The 27,500-nt window shown below is 40.4% G+C and overlaps 1 protein-coding gene across 1 annotated transcript in view; it reads left to right on the forward strand.

Annotated features, from left to right (window-relative positions):
• Window positions 1-27,500, forward strand: part of RAB11B (RAB11B, member RAS oncogene family) — a 92,170-nt gene that overhangs the window by 58,344 nt on the left and 6,326 nt on the right. Inside the window, exon 4 of the mRNA XM_053703010.1 lies at window positions 3,856-3,936. Within this exon, the coding sequence (XP_053558985.1) occupies window positions 3,856-3,936 (81 nt within the window). The remainder of the gene's footprint in view (window positions 1-3,855; window positions 3,937-27,500) is intronic.

The raw sequence follows: 27,500 nt of genomic DNA on the forward strand, positions 1-27,500 counted from the left end.
AAAGCATCATCCGATTGGCTTATGAGACTGCTGGGCAGCAGCCTCCTGAACGAATTACAGCTCATTCCACCAGAGCTGTGGCTTCCCCTTGGGCCTTCAAGAATGAGGCTTCTGTTGAACAGATTTGTAAGGCAGTGACTTGGTCTTCACTGCATACTTTTGCCAAATTTTACAAATTCGATACTTTTGCTTCTTCGGAGGCTATTTTTGGGAGAAGGGTTTTGCAAGCAGTGGTGCCTTCCGTTTAAGGTACCTGTCTTGTTCCCTCCCTTCATCCGTGTCCTAAAGCTTTGGTATTGGTATCCCACAAGTAAGGATGAATCCGTGGACTGGATACACCTTGCAAGAGAAAACAGAATTTATGCTTACCTGATAAATTACTTTCTCTTGCGGTGTATCCAGTCCACGGCCCGCCCTGGCAATTAAGTCAGGTTAAAATTTATTGTTTAAACTACAGTCACCACTGCACCCTATGGTTTCTCCTTTTTCTCCTAACCGTCGGTCGAATGACTGGGGGGCGGAGCCAGAGGGGGAGCTATATGGACAGCTCTGCTGTGTGCTCTCTTTGCCACTTCCTGTAGGGAATGAGAATATCCCACAAGTAAGGATGAATCCGTGGACTGGATACACCGCAAGAGAAAGTAATTTATCAGGTAAGCATAAATTCTGTTTTTTCTGTCATGATACAGATAGAGAATATAATTTTCAGATTTACTTCTATATCAAATTTTGTACATTCACTTGGCATCCTTTAGTTAAAGGGACAGTCAACACCAGAATTTTTGTTGTTTAAAAAGATAAATAATCCCTTTATTACCCATTTCGCAGTTTTGCATAACCAACACAGTTAAATTAATATACTTTTTACCTCTGTGATTACCTTGTATCTAAGCCTCTGCAGACTGCCCCCTTATTTCAGTTCTTTGGACAGACTTGCATTTTAGCCAATCGGTGCTCACTCCTAGGTAACTTCACGTGCGTGAGCTCAATGTTATCTATATGAAACACATGAACTAACGCTCTCTAGTGGTGAAAAACTGTCAGATTAGAGGCGGCCTTCAAGGTCTAAGAAATTAGCATATGAACCTCCTAGGTTTAGCTTTCAACTAAGAATACCAAGAGAACAAAGCAAAATTGGTGATAAAAGTAAATTGGAAAGTTGTTAAAAATTATATTCTCTATCTATCTGAATCATGCAAGTTTATTTTGGACTTGACTGTCCCTTTAAAGGAGAGCAATGCTCTACTGGAATATAGGGGAACACACATTGGTTGAGCCAATGACAAGCAGCAGGATAATGAACATTGATTACTGCGCATATCCCCTACCAAACAAGTTAAACACACAGTTACACTCAGGATCCGCCGTGCATGGCCAGTGAGCTATTTAAAGGGATTTTTTTTTCTTTCATGATTCACATAGAGCAGCAATTTTAATAAACTTTCTAATTTACTCCTATTATCAAATTTTCTTTGTTCTCTTGCTATCTTTATTTGAAAAGGCAGGAATGAAAACTTTGGAGCCGGCCTATTTTTTGTTCAGTACCCTGGGTAGGGCTTGCTGATTGGTGCCTGCATTTAGCCATCCAATCAGCAAGCGCAACCCAGGTTCTCAACCTAAAATGGGCCGGCTCCAAACTTTTATTCCTGCTTTTTCAAATAAAGATAGCAAGAGAGAGAAGTAAAATTGATAATAGAAGTAAATAAGAAAGCTGCTTAAAATTGCATGCTCTATCCAAATCATGAAAGAGAAAAAAATTGGGTTTAGTGTCCCTGTAAAGAAGCACATGCTGGCTTAAAGGGACATGAAACCCAACATTTTTCTTTCATGATTCAGATAGAACAGAACATTTTTAAACAACTTTCCAATTTACTTCTTTTATCTATTTTGCTTCATTTTTTTGTATCATTTATTAAAGAAGCGGCAATGCATTACTGGGAGCTAGTTAACAAATTTGAGTAAGACAATAAGATGAGCCATATATGTGCAGCCACCAATCAGCAGCTCTTAAAGCCTACCTAGGTATCCTTTTCAACAAAGAATACCAAGAGAACCAAACAAATTAGAAAATAGAAATAAAATATATTTTATTAAACACGTTTTAAAATGTGTTTAAAATCCCATGCTCTATCTGAATTATGAAAGAATCATTTTGGGTCATGTCCTTTTAAGGATAGAATGCAGAGAGTTTCAATTAATGGAGTATATTTAAATGAGGGGTCAGTTACTAGTTTGGTTCCCCAAGGGTTAGTTCTTGGGCCTGTTTTGTTTAACATGTTCATAAGTGATATTGGAAGTGGACTTCAGGGGAAGGTTTGCTTGTTTGCTGATGATACAAATATTTGTAACAGTGTTGATGTTTTAGGAGGGATTGATCAAATGAACAGTGATATTAAACTGGACGACTGGGCAAATAAATGGGATCTGAAATGTTAATATTCCAAAGAGCAAAATTATGCATGTAGGAGCCAATAACCCAAATGCCTCAATGGTATATTACTGACTGTAACTAAAGAGGAACAGGACTTGGAAATTATTATTTCAGATTATTTTAAATTTGGGACACAATGCAGCAGTAAGGTTCGTCGAATACTTGGTTGCATTTATGAGAGATATTAGTAGCAGAAATAACAAGGATTTAATGCCACTTTACAGATCATTAGTTAGGCCTCATCTGGAATACGGTGTACAGTTCTGGAGACCATATCTTCATAAATATATAAATAAACTAGAAGCTGTCCAAAAGAGGGCTATTAAAATGGCACATGGTATAAAATATAAACTGTACAAAGAAAGACTATGAACTAAATATGTACAGTTTAGAGGAGAGAAGGGAAAATGTGACATGATAGAAACCTTCAAATAAATGAAGGGACCTAATAAAGGGGAAGCTGAAAGCATTTTCCACAAAAACAAATGTCAAAACAAGGGGTCACAATCTTAAAGGGATATGAAACCCATTTTTTTTTCTGTAATGATTCAGATAGAACATGTAATTTTAGACAACTTTCTAATTTACTCCTATTATCAATTTGTATTTGTTCTCTTTGTATCTTTATTTGAAAAAGCTGGAATGCAGGCCTAGGAGCTGGCCCATTTTTTGTTCAGAACCCTAGATAGTGCTTGCTGGCTGATTGGTTGTTTCATTTAGACACCAATCAGCAAGCACTAGCCAGGTGCTGAACCAAAAATGGGCTGGCACCTAAACTTACATTCTTGCCTTTTCAAATAAAGATACCAAGAGAACAAAGAAAATTTGATAATCAGAGTAAATTAGAAAGTTGCTTAAAATTGCATGCTCTATCTGAATCAGGAGTTTAATTTTGACTAGACTATCCCTTTAAGTTAGAGGGTAGCAGATTCACGAGAAATGTGAGGAAGCTTTTTTTTTTTTTTTTTTTTTTTTTTTTACAGAAAGGGGGGTAGATTCATGAAATAAACTTCCCATTGAGATGGTAAAAACAGGGACTGTAAAGGAATTAAAAAATGTCTGGAACATGCATAAGGCTATTCTAAGAAAAAAAGTTATATGTAATATGGGTAGACTTGATGGGCTTTTTGGTTCTTATCTACTGTGAAATTCTGTTTCTATGTATCTGACAGTCAAAGTTCATTCCCTGCTCAGGGCCGTCGAACAAAGTTAGCATCATACATTGATGTAATAATGCATTAATTAGTGCTTTATATTGTTACATTATAATGTACGTTTGATGGTGAGCTGCATTATTGCTGCTTTAAAAACAAATGCTTATATGTAATGAATATTGCATTACCTTGCTGCTTTCTTTTTATATTTTTCTTTGACCGCTGCACATTGTTCATTTTTTTAATATACAACTTTTGTTTTACTTGCAGAAAAGAACAATTTGTCATTCATAGAAACATCTGCTCTTGATTCAACCAATGTGGAGGAAGCTTTTAAGAACATTCTTACAGGTAATTGCCTGGATTTAAACCTTTTTAAGTTTAAAAAAAAAAAAGAACACAAACACTATGGGAAAGCATTGACAGAGTGTAAACATATTGCTCACCACTAGATATCCTAGTATAAACAGCCTGTCGGCAAAAATATAATTGGAAGTTTTCTAATTGGTAAAATTATTTATTTAAATAATGTGGCAGACATTTTCAAAAATCCACACCAGGTCTAAAAATGCATTACTCACCTCCCTACCCCTGAGAGAACTTGCAATTCCTTTATCCACTCATTGTTCCAAATTGGTTTAGACAATCTCCACCCTTTGATTCACCAGTCCGTTTATACATTTTTGTAGACCGCATCTTACAGTAAATTGTTTTAGAACATTGATGATTCGTGATATTCAAGTTATGCAAGGATATGTATATAATATATATATATATATATATATATATATATATATATATATATATATATATATATATATATATATATATATATATATATATATAATATAATTAATAAACACACACACATATTTGAGTGGCCTAGTAACTTTTGACCTCTGGATTAGTAGCTTTTCTCCCCTGACTAGTAAACTATAGGGATATTTTTCCACCCCTGGTTATATACTACTACTAGAATTGTTGGAACACTGTCTGAAGAAAAACTTCTTCAGGTTTGAAAAAGCGTACTACCTGGAAATCTCAGGAACAGCGATTGGGTCGAATGTGGCCCATCATTTGCCAATCTGTTTGTGGTGTCTTATGACATGGAGATGATGAAAGTGTATGATATAGTGGCTATAGATGACGTGTTTCTCATATGGCATAGTGATAACTCTCTTTTGGAGTGGATTGAACATCTGAATGCCTTACTGAATAATACACATTTTTTAAACATAGTGACTGATACGACCATCGACTTCCTAAATGTAAGAGTTTTTAAAACCGGAAGGGCTGGGTACAACATTGTTTCGAAAGACCACAGACTGAAAACGGTGGTGAGGAACAACACAGATCCTTTAATACCGGAAAGACAATTAGATGAGATGATACGCTTTCTGAAGTGTGGATATAAAAGAAAATTACTACAGACATCAAGAGGAGGTGAACATGAATAACTTAAAGCGGAGGACCCCAAGAAAAGGAGATATCAAGAATGTCCTTGAGTACATATTCACTCGATAAGAAAATACCGGCTCAACTGATCCTACACTACCTTTTAGAAAATGGTGGCATTTAAATGAGGAAGAAATTTAAAGGGACAGTCTTGTCAAAATTAAACTTTCATGATTCCGATAGGGCATGCAATTTTAAACAACTTTCCAATTCACTTTTATCATCAAATTTGCTTTGTTCTCTTGGTATTCTTTGTTAAAAGCTAAACCTGGGTAGGCTCATATGCTAATTTCTAAGTCCTTGAAGGCCACCCCTTTTCAATGGATATAGCAGTTTTTCACAGCTAGATGGCGTTCGTTCATGTGTTTTATATAGATAACATTGTGACCACGCCACATTAAGAGGATAGAGCCTGTCATTTTAAGACACTTTTTTAAATTCACTTCTATTTTTAAATGTGCTTCGTTCTCTTGGTATCCCTTGTTGAAAATGAATACGTACACATCCTACACTAGTGAGAGCTAGATGCTGATTGGTGCTTGCACACATTTTGTCTCTTCTGATTGGCTAACTAGATGTGTTCAGCTAGCTGCCAGTAGTGAAATTATGTTCTTTCGACAAAGGATAACCAGAGAATAAAGCAAATCTGATAATATAAGTAAATTGGAAAGTTGTTTAAAATTGTATGTTCTATTTAAATCCTGAAATTTTTTTGGGGTTTCCTGTCCCTTTAACGCCTAAGCGGGATCGTTAATTAGCACTCCACTTGTATTCTGGCCCAAGGTGTTTACTGTCTTTTTAAATCCTCTTTCTTTTTTAAAATTATGATGGCCCACAGTGCTCCATAACTTATGGGATATATTTTCCCGCCCCTAGGAGTAGGTCAAGAACCCATTTCAGAGCTTTAAATTCCTCCCATCTCCCTGGGAATTATCATTCACAAAGAAGACGGAAGATAAACTTTGCATCAGCTGAATGATACAGGGACATAGGAATTCCCTGTTATGTGCACAGTATTTCCCTATAGGATTTCAGCCATAACTATCCTCAGACGTTGTGGTGACTCATCCTTGGCCTCCCCTGAGGGACACAGGTATTTCATTCTGCAATACCTTATTCTTATCAGGGACATAGCCAGATAACACTGTTGCCCTTCACAGCCCCCTGGCAGCTCTGGGGAAATATTTATGGCACTTTTTTAGAAAATAGGTGCTTGGCCCTTTTGGAAAACCGCTAACAATAGAGGAAACTCTCAGGGGAGCATGTTTGTTTTTAGGGAAAAGTATTATTATTATGCTTTGTGCACTTTATATAAGTTTATTACACTCAAAATGGCTTTGAAGCCTTCTCTGAGGCAATGGCTTATCTCCTGATGGTAGCCACGCCTCTTAAAGGGCCATAATACCCAAATGTTTAAACACTTGAAAGTGATGCAGCATAGCTGTAAAAAGCTGACTAGAAAATATCTCCTGAACATCTCTATGTAAAAAAGAAAGATATTTTACCTCAAAAGTTCCTCAGTAGCCACCTCCTATTGTAAAGGATTTCTAAGCAGCATATTAGTATGTCTGTCCTAGGACAGCTGAAGGGATGAGCATCGTGCACTCTCATCTTATTTCACCAATCAGGTAAAGGAAGTTTACAATGAAATCTCATGAGTCAAGTCAAATCTCATGAGATCACAGTAAAAGAGTTCATGACCTCAGCACTGCTGATGCTGATTGGCTGCTGTTCATTTCTTCATTTTTTAATTTTTTTTTACCTGCAGCTGGGAGCAGTTGAGTATAACTTTTTACACAGAACTTACTCTGCTGAGCTGAGGAGATTGTGAGGTAAAATATCTTCCTTTTTTACATAGAGATGCTCAGGTGATATTTTCCTGTCAGCTTTTTACAGTTATACTGCATCAGTTTCAAGTGTTTTAGCATATGAGTATTATGTCCCTTTAAGCTTCCTGGGTTTTCCTATGCACCCTTGAGTAATTAATTTTTCTAAGCACTTACCCTTGCAGGAGATGCCAGATAGTTACTTAGGCTAGAGTCTGGAGCCTGTGGAGCATGTAATGCAGTTTCAATAAAAGTGTCACATGAGTTATTAAGCTTAGTGTAGAATGTTCTCTACTAATGTTATTGTTAGGTGTACAGTCCTGGCCAAAGGTTTTGTGAATGACACTAATATTAATTTTTATAAAGTCAGCTGCCTCAGTTTTTATGATGGCAATTTGCATATACTCCAGAATGTTATGAAGAATGATCCGATCAATTGCAATTAATTGCAAAATCCCTCTTTGCCATAAAAATGAACTTTATTCCCAAAAAAAGATTTCCACTGCATTTCAGCCCTGCCACAAAAGTACCAGCTGACATCATGTCAGTGATTCTCTCGTTAACACAGGTGTCAGTGTTGACGAGGACAAGGCTGGAGACCACTTATGCTGATTGAGTTAGAATAACAGACTGGAAGCTTTAAAAGGAGGGTGGTGCTTGAAATCATTGTTCTTCCTCTGTTAACCATGGTTCTTCCTCTGTTAACCATGGTTACCTGCAAGGAAACACGTGCAGTCATCATTGCTTTGCACAAAAAGGGATTCATAGGCAAGGATATTGCTGCTACTAAGATTGCACCTAAAGCAACCATTTATCAGATCATCAAGAACTTCATGGAAAGAGGTTAATTTGTTGTGAATAAGACTTCAGGACGCCCAAGAAAGTCCAGCACGCGCCAGTACCGTCTCCTAAAGTTGCTTCAGCTGCGGTATAAGGGCACAACCAGTGCAGAGCTTGCTTAGGAATGGCAGCAGGGATGTGTGATTGCATCTGCACGCACAGTGAGGCGAAGACTTTTGGAGGATGGCCTAGTGTCAAGAAGGGCAGCAAAGATGCCATTTCTCTCCAGGAAAAACTTTAGGGAAAGATTGATATTCTGCAAAAGGTGCAGGGATTGGACTGCTGAGGACTGGGGTAAAGTCATTTTCTCTGATGAATCCCCTTTCTGATTGTTTGGGGCATCCGAGAAAAACCTTGTCCGGAGAAGAAAAGGTGAGAACCACCATCAGTCCTGTGTCATGCCAACAGTAAAGCATCCTGAGACCATTAATGTGTGGGGTTGCTTCTCATCCAAGGAAGTAGGCTCACTCACAATTTTGCCTAAGAACACAGCCATGAATAAAGAATGGTACAAAAATATCCTCCAAGAGCAACTTCTCCCAATTATCCAAGAACAGTTTGTTAAAGAACAATGCCTTTTTCAGCATTATGGAGCACCTTGCCATAAGGAAAACGTGATAACTAAGTGACTTGGGGAACAAAACATCAAAATGTGGGTCCATGGCCAGGAAACTCCCCAGACCTTAATCCTATTGAGAACTTGTGGTCAATCCTTAAGAGGCGGGTAAACAAAACAAAAAAAACACATTCTGACAAACTCCAAGCATCAAATATGCAATAATGGGCTGCCATCAGTCAGGATGTGGCCCAGAAATTGATTGACAGCATGCCAGGGTGAATTGCAGAAGTCTTGAAAATAGAATGGTCAACACTGCAAAAGCCTTTGACACTTATGAAATGCTTGTAATTGTACTTCAGTATACCATAGTAACATCTGACAAAAAGATCTAAAAACACTGAAGCAGCAGACTTTGTGAAAATTAATATTTCTCCTGTTAAGTGTAGTCAGTCCACGGGTCATCCATTACTTATGGAATATTTCTCTTCCTAACAGGAAACTGCAAGAGAATTAACCAGCAGAGCTTGCTATATAGCTCCTCCCCTCACCTGTCATACTCAGTCATTCTCTTGCAGCCTAACTAGATAGGAAGCTGTGAGAGATCTGTGGTGTTTTTTTAACTTAGTTTATTTCTACAATCAAAAGTTTGTTATTTTCTCTTGTTAAGTGTATCCAGTCCACGGATCATCCATTACTTATGGGATATTAACTCCTCCCCAACAGGAAGTGCAAGAGGATTCACCCAGCAGAGCTGCTATATAGCTCCTCCCCTAACTGCCATTACCAGTCATTCTCTTGCACCCAACGAATAGATAGGATGTGTGAGAGGACTGTGGTGATTATACTTAGTTTCATACCTTCAATCAAAAGTTTGTTATTTTATAATAGCACCGGAGTGTGTTATTCCTTCTCTGGTAGAATTTGAAGAAGAATCTACCTGAGTTTTTCTATGATTTTAGCCAGAGTAGTTAAGATCATATTGCTGTTTCTCGGCCATCTGAGGAGAGGTAAACTTCAGATCAGGGGACAGCAGGCAGATTAATCTGCAAAGAGGTATGTAGCAGCTTATTATTTTCTGACAATGGAATTGATGAGAAAATTCTGCCATACCGATATAATGTAAACTCAGCCTTAAATGCAGTAGCAGCAACTGGTATCAGGCTGTCATGTATGTATATTTTACACTTCAGTATTCTGGGGAATGGCACTTCACTGGAATTATACTGTATGCATAAAACTTTAGCCTAATTTGCAGGGACTAGCAACAGGCTTTTTAATAACACTCAATTTATTAATGTTAAACGTTTTTTGCTGGCATGTAAAATCGTTTAATTTTCTGAGGTACTGGGTGAAAAAATGTTTTGGGCACTATTTTTTTCCACTTGGCAGTCGTTTTATTTAATTTATGACAGTTTACTGATCTCTCTCACTGTTATGTGTGAGGGGGAGGGGCCTTTTTTGGTGCTTTTGCTACGCATCAAAAAATTCAGTCAGAAGTTTATTGTCTTCCCTGCATGATCCGGTTCATCTCTACAGAACTCAGGGGTCTTCAAAACTTGTTTTGAGGGAGGTAATCACTCACAGCAGAGCTGTGAGATTGTAGTTGACTGTGATAAAAAAAAAAAAAAAAAACGTTTATTTCTGTATTTTTTTTTTTTTTTCTGCTATCAGGGTTAGTTATCCTTTGCTAATGGGAGCAATCCTTTGCTAAAATTGTGTTTTTTACAAAGATTTGATGCTATAACTTTTCAGTTTATTAATTTTCAACTGTCACAACTTTTTCTGTGCTTCTTATAGGCACAGTACGTTTTCATATTATAGTAAATTACTTGAAAAGTATTTCCAAGTTGCTAGTTTATTTGCTAGTGTGTTAAACATGTCTGATTCAGAGGAAGATATCTGTGCTATATGTGCTAAAGCCAAAGTGGAGCCCAATAGAAATTTATGTACTAACTGTATTGATGCTACTTTAAATAAAAGTCAATCTGTACAAATTGAACATATTTCACCAAACAACGAGGGGAGAGTTATGCCGACTAACTCGCCTCATGTGTCAGTACCTGCATCTCCCGCTCGGGAGGTGCGTGATATTGTAGCGCCGAGTACATCTGGGCGGCCATTACAAATCACATTACAGGATATGGCTACTGTTATGACTGAAGTTTTTGCTAAATTACCAGAACTAAGAGGTAAGCGTGATCACTCTGGGGTGAGAACAGAGTGCGCTGATAATATTAGGGCCATGTCAGACACTGCGTCACAATTTGCAGAACATGAGGACGGAGAGCTTCATTCTGCGGGTGACGGTTCTGATCCAAACAAACTGGATTCAGATATTTCAAATTTTAAATTTAAGCTGGAAAACCTCCGTGTATTACTAGGGGAGGTGTTAGCGGCTCTGAATGATTGTAACACAGTTGCAATACCAAAGAAAATGTGTAGGTTGGATAAATATTTTGCGGTACCGGCGAGTACTGACGTTTTTCCTATACCTAAGAGACTTACTGAAATTGTTACTAAGGAGTGGGATAGACCCGGTGTGCCGTTCTCACCCCCTCCGATATTTAGAAAGATGTTTCCAATAGACGCCACCACACGGAACTTATGGCAAACGGTCCCTAAGGTGGAGGGAGCAGTTTCTACTTTAGCTAAGCGTACCACTATCCCGGTGGAGGATAGCTGTGCCTTTTCAGATCCAATGGATAAAAAGTTAGAGGGTTACCTTAAGAAAATGTTTGTTCAACAAGGTTTTATATTGCAACCTCTTGCATGCATTGCGCCTGTCACGGCTGCAGCAGCATTTTGGTTTGTGTCTCTGGAAGAGACACTTGAATCAGCTCCATTAGATGAGATTACACACAAGCTTAAAGCCCTTAAGTTAGCTAACTCATTTATTTCAGATGCCGTAGTACATTTAACTAAACTTACGGCTAAGAATTCCGGATTCGCCATTCAGGCACGCAGAGCACTGTGGCTAAAATCCTGGTCAGCTGACGTTACTTCTAAATCTAAATTGCTTAATATACCTTTCAAAGGGCAGACCTTATTCGGGCCCGGGTTGAAAGAAATTATCGCTGACATTACAGGAGGTAAAGGCCATGCCCTGCCTCAAGACAGAGCCAAACCTAAGGCTAGACAGTCTAATTTTCGTTCCTTTAGTAATTTCAAAGCAGGAGCAGCATCAACTTTCTCTGCACCAAAACAGGAAGGAGCTGTTGCTCGCTACAGACAAGGCTGGAGACCTAACCAGTCCTGGAACAAGGGCAAGCAGGCCAGGAAACCTGCTGCTGCCCCTAAGACAGCATGAATCGAGGGCCCCCGATCCGGGAACGGATCTAGTGGGGGGCAGACTTTCTCTCTTCGCCCAGGCTTGGGCAAGAGATGTCCAGGATCCCTGGGCGTTAGAGATCATATCTCAGGGATACCTTCTAGACTTCAAATTCTCTCCCCCAAGAGGGAGATTTCATCTGTCAAGGTTGTCAACAAACCAAATAAAGAAAGAGGCGTTTCTACGCTGCGTACAAGATCTTTTATTAATGGGAGTGATCCATCCGGTTCCGCGGTCGGAACAAGGACAAGGGTTTTACTCAAATCTGTTTGTGGTTCCCAAAAAAGAGGGAACTTTCAGGCCAATCTTGGATTTAAAGATCCTAAACAAATTCCTAAGAGTTCCATCGTTCAAAATGGAAACTATTCGGACAATTTTACCCATGATCCAAAAGGGTCAGTACATGACCACAGTGGATTTAAAGGATGCTTACCTTCACATACCGATTCACAAAGATCATTACCGGTATCTAAGGTTTGCCTTTCTAGACAGGCATTACCAGTTTGTAGCTCTTCCATTCGGATTGGCTACGGCTCCGATAATCTTCACAAGGGTTCTGGGTGCTCTTCTGGCGGTACTAAGACCGCGAGGAATTGCGGTAGCTCCGTACCTAGACGACATTCTGATACAAGCTTCAAGCTTTCAAACTGCCAAGTCTCATACAGAGTTAGTACTGGCATTTCTAAGGTCGCATGGATGGAAGGTGAACGAAAAGAAGAGTTCTCTCTTTCCACTCACAAGAGTTCCCTTCTTGGGGACTCTTATAGATTCTGTAGAAATGAAGATTTACCTGACAGAAGACAGGTTAACAAAGCTTCAAAATGCATGCCGTGTCCTTCATTCCATTCAACACCCGTCAGTAGCTCAATGCATGGAGGTGATCGGCTTAATGGTAGCAGCAATGGACATAGTACCCTTTGCACGTCTACATCTCAGACCCCTGCAATTGTGCATGCTAAGTCAGTGGAATGGGGATTACTCAGACTTGTCCCCTACTCTGAATCTGGATCAAGAGACCAGAAATTCTCTTCTATGGTGGCTTTCTCGGCCACATCTGTCCAGGGGGATGCCATTCAGCAGGCCGGACTGGACAATTGTAACAACAGACGCCAGCCTACTAGGTTGGGGCGCTGTCTGGAATTCTCTGAAGGCTCATGGACAATGGAATCAGGAGGAGAGTCTCCTACCAATAAACATTCTGGAATTGAGAGCAGTTCTCAATGCCCTTCTGGCTTGGCCCCAGTTAACAACTCGGGGGTTCATCAGGTTTCAGTCGGACAACATCACGACTGTAGCTTACATCAACCATCAGGGAGGGACAAGAAGCTCCCTAGCAATGATGGAAGTATCAAAGATAATTCGCTGGGCAGAGTCTCACTCTTGCCACCTGTCAGCAATCCACATCCCGGGAGTGGAGAACTGGGAGGCGGATTTCTTAAGTCGTCAGACTTTTCATCTGGGGGAGTGGGAACTTCATCCGGAGGTCTTTGCCCAAATACTTCGACGTTGGGGCAAACCAGAGATAGATCTCATGGCGTCTCGACAGAACGCCAAGCTTCCTCGTTACGGGTCCAGATCCAGGGATCCGGGAGCGGTTCTGATAGATGCTTTGACAGCACCTTGGACCTTCGGGATGGCTTATGTGTTTCCACCCTTCCCGATGCTTCCTCGATTGATTGCCAGAATCAAACAGGAGAGAGCATCAGTGATTCTAATAGCGCCTGCATGGCCACGCAGGACTTGGTATGCAGATCTAGTGGACATGTCATCCTGTCCACCTTGGTCGCTACCTCTGAAACAGGACCTTCTGATCCAGGGTCCCTTCAAACATCAAAATCTAATTTCTCTGAAGCTGACTGCTTGGAAATTGAACGCTTGATTTTATCAAAATGTGGTTTTTCTGAGTCAGTTATTGATACCTTAATACAGGCTAGGAAGCCTGTTACCAGAAAGATTTACCATAAGATATGGCGCAAATACTTATATTGGTGCGAATCCAAGAGTTACTCATGGAGTAAGGTTAGGATTCCGAGGATATTGTCTTTTCTACAAGAAGGTTTAGAAAAGGGTTTATCCGCTAGTTCCTTAAAGGGACAGATTTCAGCTCTGTCCATTCTTTTACACAAACGTCTGTCAGAAGTTCCGGACGTTCAAGCTTTTTGTCAGGCTTTAGCTAGGATCAAGCCTGTGTTTAAAACTGTTGCTCCACCATGGAGTTTGAACTTGGTTCTTAATGTTTTACAGGGGGTTCCGTTTGAACCCCTTCATTCCATTGATATCAAGTTGTTATCTTGGAAAGTTCTATTTTTAATGGCGATTTCCTCAGCTCGAAGAGTCTCTGAGTTATCTGCCTTACATTGTGATTCTCCTTATCTGATTTTTCATTCAGACAAGGTAGTTCTGCGTACTAAACCTGGGTTCCTACCTAAGGTGGTCACTAACAGGAATATCAATCAAGAGATTGTGGTTCCATCTTTGTGTCCTAATCCTTCTTCGAAAAAGGAACGTCTGCTACACAATCTAGATGTAGTCCGTGCCCTGAAATTTTATCTACAGGCAACTAAGGATTTTCGACAAACGTCTTCCCTGTTTGTCGTTTATTCTGGTCAGAGGAGAGGTCAAAAAGCTTCGGCTACCTCTCTCTCCTTTTGGCTTCGTAGCATAATACGGTTAGCCTATGAGACTGCTGGACAGCAGCCTCCTGAAAGAATTACAGCACATTCTACTAGAGCTGTGGCTTCCACTTGGGCCTTTAAGAATGAGGCTTCTGTTGAACAGATTTGCAAGGCTGCAACTTGGTCTTCTCTTCATACTTTTTCCAAATTTTACAAATTTGACACTTTTGCTTCTTCGGAGGCTGTTTTTGGGAGAAAGGTTCTTCAGGCAGTGGTTCCTTCCGTATAAAGAGCCTGCCTGTCCCTCCCGTCATCCGTGTACTTTAGCTTTGGTATTGGTATCCCATAAGTAATGGATGATCCGTGGACTGGATACACTTAACAAGAGAAAACATAATTTATGCTTACCTGATAAATTTATTTCTCGTGTAGTGTATCCAGTCCACGGCCCGCCCTGTCACTTTAAGGCAGGTAATTTTTCCATTAAACTACAGTCACCACTGTACCCTATGGTTTTCCTTTCTCTGCATGTTTTCGGTCGAATGACTGGTAATGGCAGTTAGGGGAGGAGCTATATAGCAGCTCTGCTGGGTGAATCCTCTTGCACTTCCTGTTGGGGAGGAGTTAATATCCCATAAGTAATGGATGATCCGTGGACTGGATACACTACAAGAGAAATAAATTTATCAGGTAAGCATAAATTATGTTTTTAAATGGCACCGGAGTGTGCTGTTTATTCTCAGGCAGCTTTAGAAGAAGAATCTGCCTGGGTTTTTTTCTATGGTCTTAGCAGACGTAACTAAGACCCACTGGCTGTTCTCATCTGAGGAAAAGTGAGGTAACTTCAGAGAAGGGGAATAGCATGCAGGGTCCCCCTGCAACAAAGAGGTATGTGCAGTAAATTATTTTCTGAGGAATGGAATTGACTGAGAAAATACTGCTGATACCATTGTAAAGTAAGTTCAGCCTTAAATGCAGTGATAGCGACTGGTATCAGGCTGATGTGTGTGTGTGTGTGTGTGCACTGAATGTATTTTCTAAGGAATGGAATTGACTCTGAAAATACTGTTAATACTGAAATAATGTATGAGCCTTAACTGCAGTAAAAGCGACTGGTAGCAGGCTTGTAAATAATAATACATAAATTTTAAATGTATGTTTAAAACGTTTTACTGGCTTGTTAATCGTTTTTTGTGAGGTACTTGGTGATAAAACTTATTGGGGCTTGATTTTTACCACATGGTTTCTGCATAGAAACAGTTTCTGAGCTTCCCCACTGTTGTAATATGAGTGGGAGGGGCCTATTTTAGCGCTTTTTTTGCGCAGTAAAAATTCAGTCACAATCTGTCTACTTCATCCTCCATGATCCAGATCGTCTCTAGAGAGCTCAGGGGTCTTCAAAATCCATTTTGAGGGAGGTAATCGGGCACAGCAGTATTTCCAAGTTTGCTAGTCTCATTGCTAGTTTGTTTAAACATGTCTGACTCAGATGAATCTCTTTGTTCACTATGTTTAAAGGCCAATGTGGAGCCCAATAGAAATTTATGTACTAATTGCATTGATGCTACTTTAAATAAGTCAATCTTTACATGTAAAGAAATTATCACCAGACGACGAGGGGGAAGTTATGCCGACTAACTCTCCTCACGTGTCAGTACCTGCGCCTCCCGCTCAGGAGGTGCGTGATTTTGTGGCGCCAAGTACATCAGGGAGGCCCTTACAAATCACTTTGCAAGACATGGCTACTGTTATGACAGAAGTATTATCTAAGTTGCCAGATTTAAGAGGCAAGCGCGATAGCTCTGGGTTAAGGATAGAGTGCGCGGATGAGATGAGAGCCATGTCAGATACTGCGTCACAGTTTGCAGAACGTGAGGACGGAGAGCTTCATTCTGTGGGTGACGGATCTGATCCAGGGAGACTGGATTCAGAGATTTCCAATTTTAAATTTAAGCTAGAGAACCTCCGCACATTGCTAGGGGAGGTATTAGCGGCTCTGAATGATTGTAACACGGTTGCAATTCCAGAGAAATTATGTAGGTTGGATAAATACTATGCGGTACCGGTGTATACTGACGTATTTCCTATACCAAAAAGGCTTACAGAGATTATTAGCAAGGAGTGGGATAGACCGGGTGTGCCTTTTTTACCCCTCCTCCCATATTTAGGAAAATGTTTCCTATTGACGCCACCACACGAGACTTATGGCAGACGGTCCCTAAGGTGGAGGGAGCAGTTTCTACTTTAGCTAAGCGTACCACTATCCCGGTGGAGGATAGTTGTGCCTTTTCAGATCCAATGGATAAAAAATTAGAGGGTTACCTTAAGAAAATGTTTGTTCAACAAGGTTTTATTTTACAGCCCCTTGCATGCATTGCACCTGTCACTGCTGCGGCAGCATTCTGGTTTGAGTCTCTGGAAGAGGCCATTCGCTCAGCTCCATTGGATGAAATAATGAACAAGCTTAAAACACTTAAGCTAGCTAACGCATTTGTTTCTGATGCCGTTGTGCATTTAACCAAACTTACGGCTAAGAACTCCGGATTCGCCATCCAAACGCGCAGAGCGCTATGGCTTAAATCCTGGTCAGCTGGCGTGACTTCTAAATCTAAATTGCTTAATATTCCTTTCAAAGGGCAGACCTTATTCGGGCCCGGCTTGAAAGAAATTATTGCTGACATTACGGGAGGTAAGGGCCATGCTCTACCTCAGGACAGGGCCAAATCAAAGGCCAAACAGTCTAATTTTCGTGCCTTTCGTAACTTCAAGGCAGGAGCAGCATCAACTTCCTCCGCTCCAAAACAGGAAGGAGCTGTGGCTCGTTACAGGCAGGGCTGGAAAGTTAACCAGTCCTGGAACAGGGGCAAGCAGGCCAAGAAACCTGCTGCTGCCCCCAAGACAGCATGAAGAGAGGGCCCCCTATCCGGAAACGGATCTAGTGGGGGGCAGACTTTCTCTCTTCGCCCAGGCTTGGGCAAGAGATGTCCAGGATCCCTGGGCGTTGGAGATCATATCCCAGGGATACCTCCTGGACTTCAAGACTTCTCCTCCACGGGGGAGATTTCATCTTTCAAGGTTATCAGCAAACCAAACAAAGAAAGAGGCGTTTCTACGCTGTGTACAAGACCTCTTACTAATGGGGGTAATCCACCCAGTTCCGCGGACGGAACACGGGCAGGGATTCTATTCAAATCTATTTGTGGTTCCCAAAAAAGAGGGAACCTTCAGACCAATCTTGGACTTAAAAATCCTAAACAAATTTCTAAGAGTTCCATCATTCAAAATGGAGACTATTCGAACCATCCTTCCCATGATCCAAGAGGGTCAGTACATGACCACGGTGGACTTAAAGGATGCCTACCTTCACATACCGATTCACAAGGACCATTACCGGTATTTGAGATTTGCCTTCCTAGACAGGCATTACCAGTTTGTAGCTCTTCCCTTCGGATTAGCTACGGCTCCAAGAATCTTTACAAAAATTCTAGGATCACTTCTGGCGGTACTAAGACCGCGAGGCATAGCGGTGACTCCGTACCTAGACGACATTCTGATACAAGCGTCAAGTTTTCAAACTGCCAAGTCTCATACAGAGATAGTTCTGGCATTTCTGAGGTCGCATGGGTGGAAGGTGAACGTGGAAAAGAGTTCTCTATTACCACTTACAAGAGTTCCCTTTCTAGGGACTCTTATAGATTCTGTAGAGATGAAAATTTACCTGACAGAGGCCAGGTTATTAAAACTTCTAAATGCTTGCCGTGTCCTTCACTCCATTCCACACCCGTCAGTAGCTCAGTGCATGGAAGTAATCGGCTTAATGGTAGCGGCAATGGACATAGTACCATTTGCGCGCCTGCATCTCAGACCGCTGCAATTGTGCATGCTAAGTCAGTGGAACGGGGATTACTCAGATTTGTCCCCCCTACTAAATCTGGATCAAGAGACCAGAGATTCTCTTCTATGGTGGCTCTCTCGGCCACATCTGTCCAAGGGGATGACCTTTCGCAGGCCAGATTGGACGATTGTAACAACAGACGCCAGCCTTCTAGGCTGGGGAGCAGTCTGGAATTCCCTGAAAGCTCAGGGATTATGGACTCAGGAGGAGAAACTCCTCCCAATAAATATTCTGGAGTTAAGAGCAATATTCAATGCTCTCCTAGCTTGGCCTCAGTTAGCAACTCTGAGGTTCATCCGATTTCAGTCGGACAACATCACGACTGTGGCTTATATCAACCATCAAGGGGGAACCAGAAGTTCCCTAGCGATGTTGGAAGTCTCAAAGATAATTCGCTGGGCAGAGTCTCACTCTTGCCACCTGTCAGCGATCTACATCCCAGGTGTGGAGAACTGGGAGGCGGATTTTCTAAGTCGCCAGACTTTTCATCTGGGAGAGTGGGAACTTCATCCGGAGGTCTTTGCTCAACTGGTTCGTCGTTGGGGCAAACCAGATCTGGATCTCATGGCGTCTCGTCAGAACGCCAAGCTTCCTTGTTACGGATCCAGGTCCAGGGACCCGGGAGCGGTGCTGATAGATGCTCTGACAGCCCCTTGGGTCTTCAACATGGCTTATGTGTTTCCACCATTCCCAATGCTTCCTCGTTTGATTGCTAAGATCAAACAGGAGAGAGCTTCGGTGATTCTGATAGCGCCTGCGTGGCCACGCAGGACCTGGTATGCAGACCTAGTGGACATGTCGTCCTGTCCACCGTGGTCTCTGCCTCTGAGACAGGACCTTCTAATTCAGGGTCCTTTCAAACATCCAAATCTAATTTCTCTGAGGCTGACTGCATGGAGATTGAACGCTTGATTCTATCAAAGCGTGGTTTCTCGGAGTCGGTTATTGATACCTTAATACAGGCTAGGAAGCCTGTTACCAGAAAAATTTACCATAAAATATGGCGTAAATATTTACATTGGTGCGAATCCAAGTGTTACTCATGGAGTAAGGTTAGGATTCCTAGGATATTGTCCTTTCTACAAGAGGGTTTAGAAAAGGGCTTATCTACTAGTTCGTTAAAGGGACAGATTTCTGCTCTGTCTATTCTTCTACACAAACGTCTGGCTGAAGTTCCAGACGTTCAGGCTTTCTGTCAGGCTTTAACTAGGATTAAGCCTGTGTTTAAGTCTGTTGCTCCGCCGTGGAGCTTAAACTTAGTTCTTAATGTTCTTCAAGGCGTTCCATTTGAACCCCTTCATTCCATTGATATCAAGTTGTTATCTTGGAAAGTTCTGTTTTTGATGGCTATTTCCTCGGCTCGGAGAGTCTCTGAGTTATCTGCCTTACATTGTGATTCTCCTTATCTGATTTTCCATTTAGACAAGGTAGTTCTGCGTACTAAACCTGGGTTCTTACCTAAGGTAGTTACTAACAAGAATATCAATCAAGAGATTGTTGTTCCATCTCTGTGTCCTAACCCTTCTTCAAAGAAGGAACGACTTTTGCATAATCTGGACGTAGTCCGTGCCCTGAAATTCTATTTGCAGGCAACTAAGGATTTTCGTCAAACTTCTTCCCTGTTTGTCGTTTACTCTGGACAGAGGAGAGGTCAAAAGGCTTCGGCTACCTCTCTCTTTTTGGCTTCGGCTACCTCTCTCTTTTTGGCTTCGTAGCATAATACGCTTAGCCTATGAGACTGCTGGACAGCAGCCCCCTGAAAGAATTACAGCTCATTCTACTAGAGCTGTGGCTTCCACCTGGGCCTTTAAAAATGAGGCCTCTGTTGAACAGATTTGCAAGGCTGCGACTTGGTCTTCGCTTCACACTTTTTCAAAATTTTACAAATTTGACACTTTTGCTTCCTTGGAGGCTGTGTTTGGGAGAAAGGTACTTCAGGCAGTGGTTCCTTCTCTTTAATGTTCCTGCCTTGTCCCTCCCTTCATCCGTGTACTTTAGCTTTGGTATTGGTATTCCATAAGTAATGGATGACCCGTGGACTGACTACACTTAACAGGAGAAAACATAATTTATGCTTACCTGATAAATTCCTTTCTCCTGTAGTGTAGTCAGTCCACGGCCCGCCCTGTTTTTACGGCAGGTCTAAATTTTAATTAAACTCCAGTCACCACTGTACCCTATGGTTCCTCCTTTCTCGTATGCTTGGTCGAATGACTGAGTATGACAGGTGAGGGGAGGAGCTATATAGCAAGCTCTGCTGGGTAATTCTCTTGCAGTTTCCTGTTAGGAAGAGAAATATTCCATAAGTAATGGATGACCCGTGGACTGACTACACTACAGGAGAAAGGAATTTATCAGGTAAGCATAAATTATGTTTTGTGTCATTCTCAAAACTTTTGGCCAGGACTGTATGTCAGGTGTGTTTACATACTCTGCCATTACACACTATGGAACAAAATTAATATGTCCCCACTAATATAAATGTTTGCACATTTAGAGGAATCATTTACTGATAAACCCTCCCTGTACATAAATTACATTTGTTTTACAAGTTTGTTCCACTATGTCAGTTCAATACACTCTGTGAGAGCTATTTGCCTCAAATTGAACATGCAATTCAGCCACAACCTTTTCTTTCATGTAATTAGCAAGAGTCCATGAGCTAGTGACGTATGGGATATACATTCCTACCAGGAGGGGCAAAGTTTCCCAAACCTCAAAATGCCTATAAATACACCCCTCACCACACCCACAATTCAGTTTTACAAACTTTGCCTCCTATGGAGGTGGTGAAGTAAGTTTGTGCTAGATTCTACGTTGATATGCGCTCCGCAGCAAGTTGGAGCCCGGTTTTCCTCTCAGCGTGCAGTGAATGTCAGAGGGATGTGAGGAGAGTATTGCCTATTTGAATGCAGTGATCTCCTTCTACGGGGTCTATTTCATAGGTTCTCTGTTATCGGTCGTAGAGATTCATCTCTTACCTCCCTTTTCAGATCGACGATATACTCTTATTTATATACCATTACCTCTGCTGATTTTCGTTTCAATACTGGTTTGGCTTTCTACAAACATGTAGATGAGTGTCCTGGGGTAAGTAAATCTTATTTTCTGTGACACTCTAAGCTATGGTTGGGCACTTTATTTATAAAGTTCTAAATATATGTATTCAAACATTTATTTGCCTTGACTCAGAATGTTCAACATTCCTTATTTTCAGACAGTCAGTTTCATATTTGGGATAATGCATTTAATTCAATCATTTTTTCTTACCTTAAAAATTTGACTTTTTTTCCCTGTGGGCTGTTAGGCTCGCGGGGGCTGAAAATGCTTCATTTTATTGCGTCATTCTTGGCGCAGACTTTTTTGGCGCAAAAAATCTTTTCTGTTTCCGGCGTCATACGTGTCGCCGGAAGTTGCGTCATTTTTTGACGTCCTTTTGCGCCAAAAATGTCGGCGTTCCGGATGTGGCGTCATTTTTGGCGCCAAATAATGTGGGCGTATTATTTGACGCCAAAAAATATGGGCGTCGCTTTTGTCTCCACATTATTTCAGTCTCATTTTTTCTTTGCTTCTGGTTACTAGAAGCTTGTTTATTGGCATTTTTTCCCATTCCTGAAACTGTCATTTAAGGAATTTGATCAATTTTGCTTTATATGTTGTTTTTTCTCTTACATATTACAAGATGTCTCACGTTGCATCTGAGTCAGAAGATACTTCAGGAAAATCGCTGTCTAGTGCTGGAACTACCAAAGCTAAGTGTATCTGCTGTAAACTTTTGGTAGCTATTCCTCCGGCTGTTGTTTGTATTAATTGTCATGACAAACTTGTTAAAGCAGATAATATTTCCTTTAGTAATGTACCATTGCCTGTTGCAGTTCCTTCAACATCTAAGGTGCAGAATGTTCCTGATAACATAAGAGATTTTGTTTCTGAATCCATCAAGAAGGCTATGTCTGTTATTTCTCCTTCTAGTAAACATAAAAAATCTTTTAAAACTTCTCTCTCTACAGATGAATTTTTAAATGAACATCATCATTCTGATTCTGATGACTCTTCTGGTTCAGAGGATTCTGTCTCAGAGATTGATGCTGATAAATCTTCATATTTATTTAAAATGGAATTTATTCGTTCTTTACTTAAAGAAGTACTAATTGCTTTAGAAATAGAGGATTCTGGTCCTCTTGATACTAATTCTAAACGTTTAGATAAGGTATTTAAATCTCCTGTGGTTATTCCAGAAGTTTTTCCTGTTCCTAATGCTATTTCTGAAGTAATTTCCAGAGAATGGGATAAATTGGGTAATTCATTTACTCCTTCTAAATGTTTTAAGCAATTATATCCTGTGCCGTCTGACAGATTAGAATTTTGGGACAAAATCCCTAAAGTCGATGGGGCTATTTCTACCCTTGCTAAACGTACTACTATTCCTACGTCAGAGGGTACTTCGTTTAAAGATCCTTTAGATAGGAAAATTGAATCCTTTCGTAGAAAAGCTTATCTGTGTTCAGGTAATCTTCTTAGACCTGCTATATCTTTGGCTGATGTTGCTGCAGCTTCAACTTTTTGGTTGGAGACTTTAGCGCAACAAGTAACAGATCATGATTCTCATAATATTATTATTCTTCTTAAGCATGCTAATAATTTTATCTGTGATGCCATTTTTGATATTATCAGAGTTGATGTCAGGTTTATGTCTCTAGCTATTTTAGCTAGAAGAGCTTTATGGCTTAAAACTTGGAATGCTGATATGGCTTCTAAATCAACTCTACTTTCCATTTCTTTCCAGGGTAACAAATTATTTGGTTCTCAGTTGGATTCTATTATCTCAACTGTTACTGGTGGGAAAGGAACTTTTTTACCACAGGATAAAAAATCTAAGGGTAAAAACAGGGCTAATAATCGTTTTCGTTCCTTTCGTTTCAACAAAGAACAAAAGCCTGATCCTTCATCCTCAGGAGCAGTTTCAGTTTGGAAACCATCTCCAGTCTGGAATAAATCCAAGCCTTCTAGAAAGGCAAAGCCTGCTTCTAAGTCCACATGAAGGTGCGGCCCTCATTCCAGCTCAGCTGGTAGGGGGCAGGTTACGTTTTTTCAAAGAAATTTGGATCAAATCTGTTCACAATCTTTGGATTCAGAACATTGTTTCAGAAGGGTACAGAATTGGTTTCAAGATGAGACCTCCTGCAAAGAGATTTTTTTCTTTCCCGTGTCCCAGTAAATCCAGTGAAAGCTCAAGCATTTCTGAATTGTGTTTCAGATCTAGAGTTGGCTGGAGTAATTATGCCAGTTCCAGTTCTGGAACAGGGGATGGGGTTTTATTCAAATCTCTTCATTGTACCAAAGAAGGAGAATTCCTTCAGACCAGTTCTGGATCTAAAAATATTGAATCGTTATGTAAGGATACCAACGTTCAAAATGGTAACTGTAAGGACTATCTTGCCTTTTGTTCAGCAAGGGCATTTTATGTCCACAATAGATTTACAGGATGCATATCTGCATATTCCGATTCATCCAGATCATTATCAGTTCCTGAGATTCTCTTTTCTGGACAAGCATTACCAGTTTGTGGCTCTGCCGTTTGGCCTAGCTACAGCTCCAAGAATTTTTACAAAGGTTCTCGGTGCCCTTCTGTCTGTAATCAGAGAACAGGGTATTGTGGTATTTCCTTATTTGGACGATATCTTGGTACTTGCTCAGTCTTTACATTTAGCAGAATCTCATACGAATCGACTTGTGTTGTTTCTTCAAGATCATGGTTGGAGGATCAATTCACCAAAAAGTTCATTGATTCCTCAGACAAGGGTAACCTTTCTGGGTTTCCAGATAGATTCAGTGTCCATGACTCTGTCTTTAACAGACAAGAGACGTCTAAAATTGATTTCAGCTTGTCGAAACCTTCAGTCACAATCATTCCCTTCGGTAGCCTTATGCATGGAAATTCTAGGTCTTATGACTGCTGCATCGGACGCGATCCCCTTTGCTCGTTTTCACATGCGACCTCTTCAGCTCTGTATGCTGAATCAATGGTGCAAGGATTACACAAAGATATCTCAATTAATATCTTTAAAACCGATTGTACGACATTCTCTAACGTGGTGGACAGATCACCATCGTTTAATTCAGGGGGCTTCTTTTGTGCTTCCGACCTGGACTGTAATTTCAACAGATGCAAGTCTCTCAAGTTGGGGAGCTGTGTGGGGATCTCTGACGGCACAAGGAGTTTGGGAATCTCAGGAGGTGAGATTACCGATCAATATTTTGGAACTCCGTGCAATTTTCAGAGCTCTTCAGTCTTGGCCTCTTCTGAAGAGAGAATCGTTCATTTGTTTTCAGACAGACAATGTCACTACTGTGGCATACATCAATCATCAAGGAGGGACTCACAGTCCTCTGGCTATGAAAGAAGTATCTCGAATTCTGGTTTGGGTGGAATCCAGCTCCTGTCTAATCTCTGCGGTTCATATCCCAGGTATAGACAATTGGGAAGCGGATTATCTCAGTCGCCAAACGTTGCATCCGGGCGAATGGTCTCTTCACCCAGAGGTATTTCATCAGATTGTTCAAATGTGGGAGCTTCCAGAAATAGATCTGATGGCGTCTCATCTAAACAAGAAACTTCCCAGGTATCTGTCCAGATCCCGGGATCCTCAGGCGGAAGCAGTGGATGCATTATCACTTCCTTGGAAGTATCATCCTGCTTATATCTTTCCGCCTCTAGTTCTTCTTCCAAGAGTAATCTCCAAGATTCTGAAGGAATGCTCGTTTGTTCTGCTGGTAGCTCCGGCATGGCCTCACAGGTTTTGGTATGCGGATCTTGTCCGGATGGCCTCTTGTCATCCGTGGACTCTTCCGCTACGTCCAGACCTTCTGTCGCAAGGTCCTTTTTTCCATCAGGATCTCAAATCCTTAAATTTAAAGGTATGGAGATTGAACGCTTGATTCTTGGTCAAAGAGGTTTCTCTGACTCTGTGATTAATACTATGTTACAGGCTCGTAAATCTGTATCCAGAGAGATATATTATAGAGTCTGGAAGACTTATATTTCTTGGTGTCTTTCTTATCACTTTTCTTGGCATTCTTTTAGAATTCCGAGAATTTTACAGTTTCTTCAGGATGGATTAGATAAAGGTTTATCCGCAAGTTCTTTGAAAGGACAAATCTCTGCTCTTTCTGTTCTTTTTCACAGAAAGATTGCTAATCTTCCTGATATTCATTGTTTTGTACAAGCTTTGGTTCGTATAAAACCTGTCATTAAGTCAATTTCTCCTCCTTGGAGTTTGAATTTGGTTCTGGGGGCTCTTCAAGCTCCTCCGTTTGAACCTATGCATTCATTGGACATTAAATTACTTTCTTGGAAAGTTTTGTTCCTTTTGGCAATCTCTTCTGCCAGAAGAGTTTCTGAATTATCTGCTTTTTCTTGTGAGTCTCCTTTTCTGATTTTTCATCAGGATAAGGCAGTGTTGCGAACTTCTTTTGAATTTTTACCTAAAGTTGTGAATTCTAACAACATTAGTAGAGAAATTGTGGTTCCTTCATTATGTCCTAATCCTAAGAATTCTAAGGAGAAATCATTGCATTCTTTGGATGTTGTAAGAGCTTTGAAATATTATGTTGAAGCTACTAAGTCTTTCCGAAAGACTTCTAGTTTATTTGTTATCTTTTCTGGTTCTAGAAAAGGCCAGAAAGCTTCTGCCATTTCTTTGGCATCTTGGTTGAAATCTTTAATTCATCTTGCCTATGTTGAGTCGGGTAAAACTCCGCCTCAAAGGATTACAGCTCATTCTACTAGGTCAGTTTCTACTTCCTGGGCGTTTAGGAATGAAGCTTCGATTGATCAGATTTGCAAAGCAGCAACTTGGTCCTCTTTGCATACTTTTACTAAATTCTACCATTTTGATGTATTTTCTTCTTCTGAAGCAGTTTTTGGTAGAAAAGTACTTCAGGCAGCGGTTTCAGTTTGAATCTTCTGCTTATGTTTTTCATTAAACTTTATTTTGGGTGTGGATTATTTTCAGCAGGAATTGGCTGTCTTTATTTTATCCCTCCCTCTCTAGTGACTCTTGCGTGGAAAGATCCACATCTTGGGTAATCATTATCCCATACGTCACTAGCTCATGGACTCTTGCTAATTACATGAAAGAAAACATAATTTATGTAAGAACTTACCTGATAAATTCATTTCTTTCATATTAGCAAGAGTCCATGAGGCCCGCCCTTTTTTGGGGTGGTTATGATTTTTGTATAAAGCACAATTATTCCAATTCCTTATTTTATATGCTTTCGCACTTTTTTATCACCCCACTTCTTGGCTATTCGTTAAACTGAATTGTGGGTGTGGTGAGGGGTGTATTTATAGGCATTTTGAGGTTTGGGAAACTTTGCCCCTCCTGGTAGGAATGTATATCCCATACTTCACTAGCTCATGGACTCTTGCTAATATGAAAGAAATGAATTTATCAGGTAAGTTCTTACATAAATTATGTTTTTCCTTCCTCTAAGGAATTAGGTACTGTCTATATTGCCCAGGACCTACTCACTGTATCCCTAAGAATAAGAATAGCTAGCAAGGCTATGGCAGCATATGTTGTGGCTATTATTATTGCGTTTTATACTCGTATTAAACTCTTTGCTGATAAAGCACTACATGCTGTATATACTCCCCGTTTCAGGTGTTTTTGGAAAGACCTTTAGGCAGCTGTACACATGACTGAGTACATATTTATGTGAATCTACTGTGTACCCAATTTACTATATGTGCGATTATATATTGTACTGAACATAATCACATTGTGCTATACGTTAAACTAAAAGAGAGATTGGAAGGATTTTGAGCTCTGATATGGGTTCTTGACCACCTCCTAGTGGCGGGAAATATATCCTATATGTTATGGAGGACCCTGGACCCCTCCTCATTCCACAAGAAAATAATTTATCAAGCATAAATTTTGTTTTTGAAGGATTGACAAGCAAAACCTATTTTTAAAAGGGAACGCAGTTAAAATACTATTATTATTTACCTATTTTTTTTTTTTTTTAAGAGCTTGTTTATTGCACCATCTCTGCCATAACTTGCTTGGATTCTGCAAATGACCAGAACCACATAGATTTTGTAAGAAAATAAACCAGTTGGTTTTTATTTCTATTCTTGTTGCGCATAAACATGTTTTTTTTTGTTGTTTTTTTAAACACTTTTCACGGTTCTACTCTTGTAAGAAACACACACATTCTGGTGGAATGGATCAGTCTCCTCAATTTTGTTTGTTTTGTTAAAGAGACATGAAACACTTTTTTTCCGCATTCAGAAGGAGCATGCAATTTTAAACAACTTTCCAATTTATTTCTATTATCTAATTTGTTTTGTTCTCTTTGTATCCTTTGCTGAAAATACATAGGTAGG

The sequence above is a fragment of the Bombina bombina genome, chromosome 2, assembly GCF_027579735.1.
Source record: "Bombina bombina isolate aBomBom1 chromosome 2, aBomBom1.pri, whole genome shotgun sequence".
NCBI lineage: Eukaryota > Metazoa > Chordata > Amphibia > Anura > Bombinatoridae > Bombina > Bombina bombina.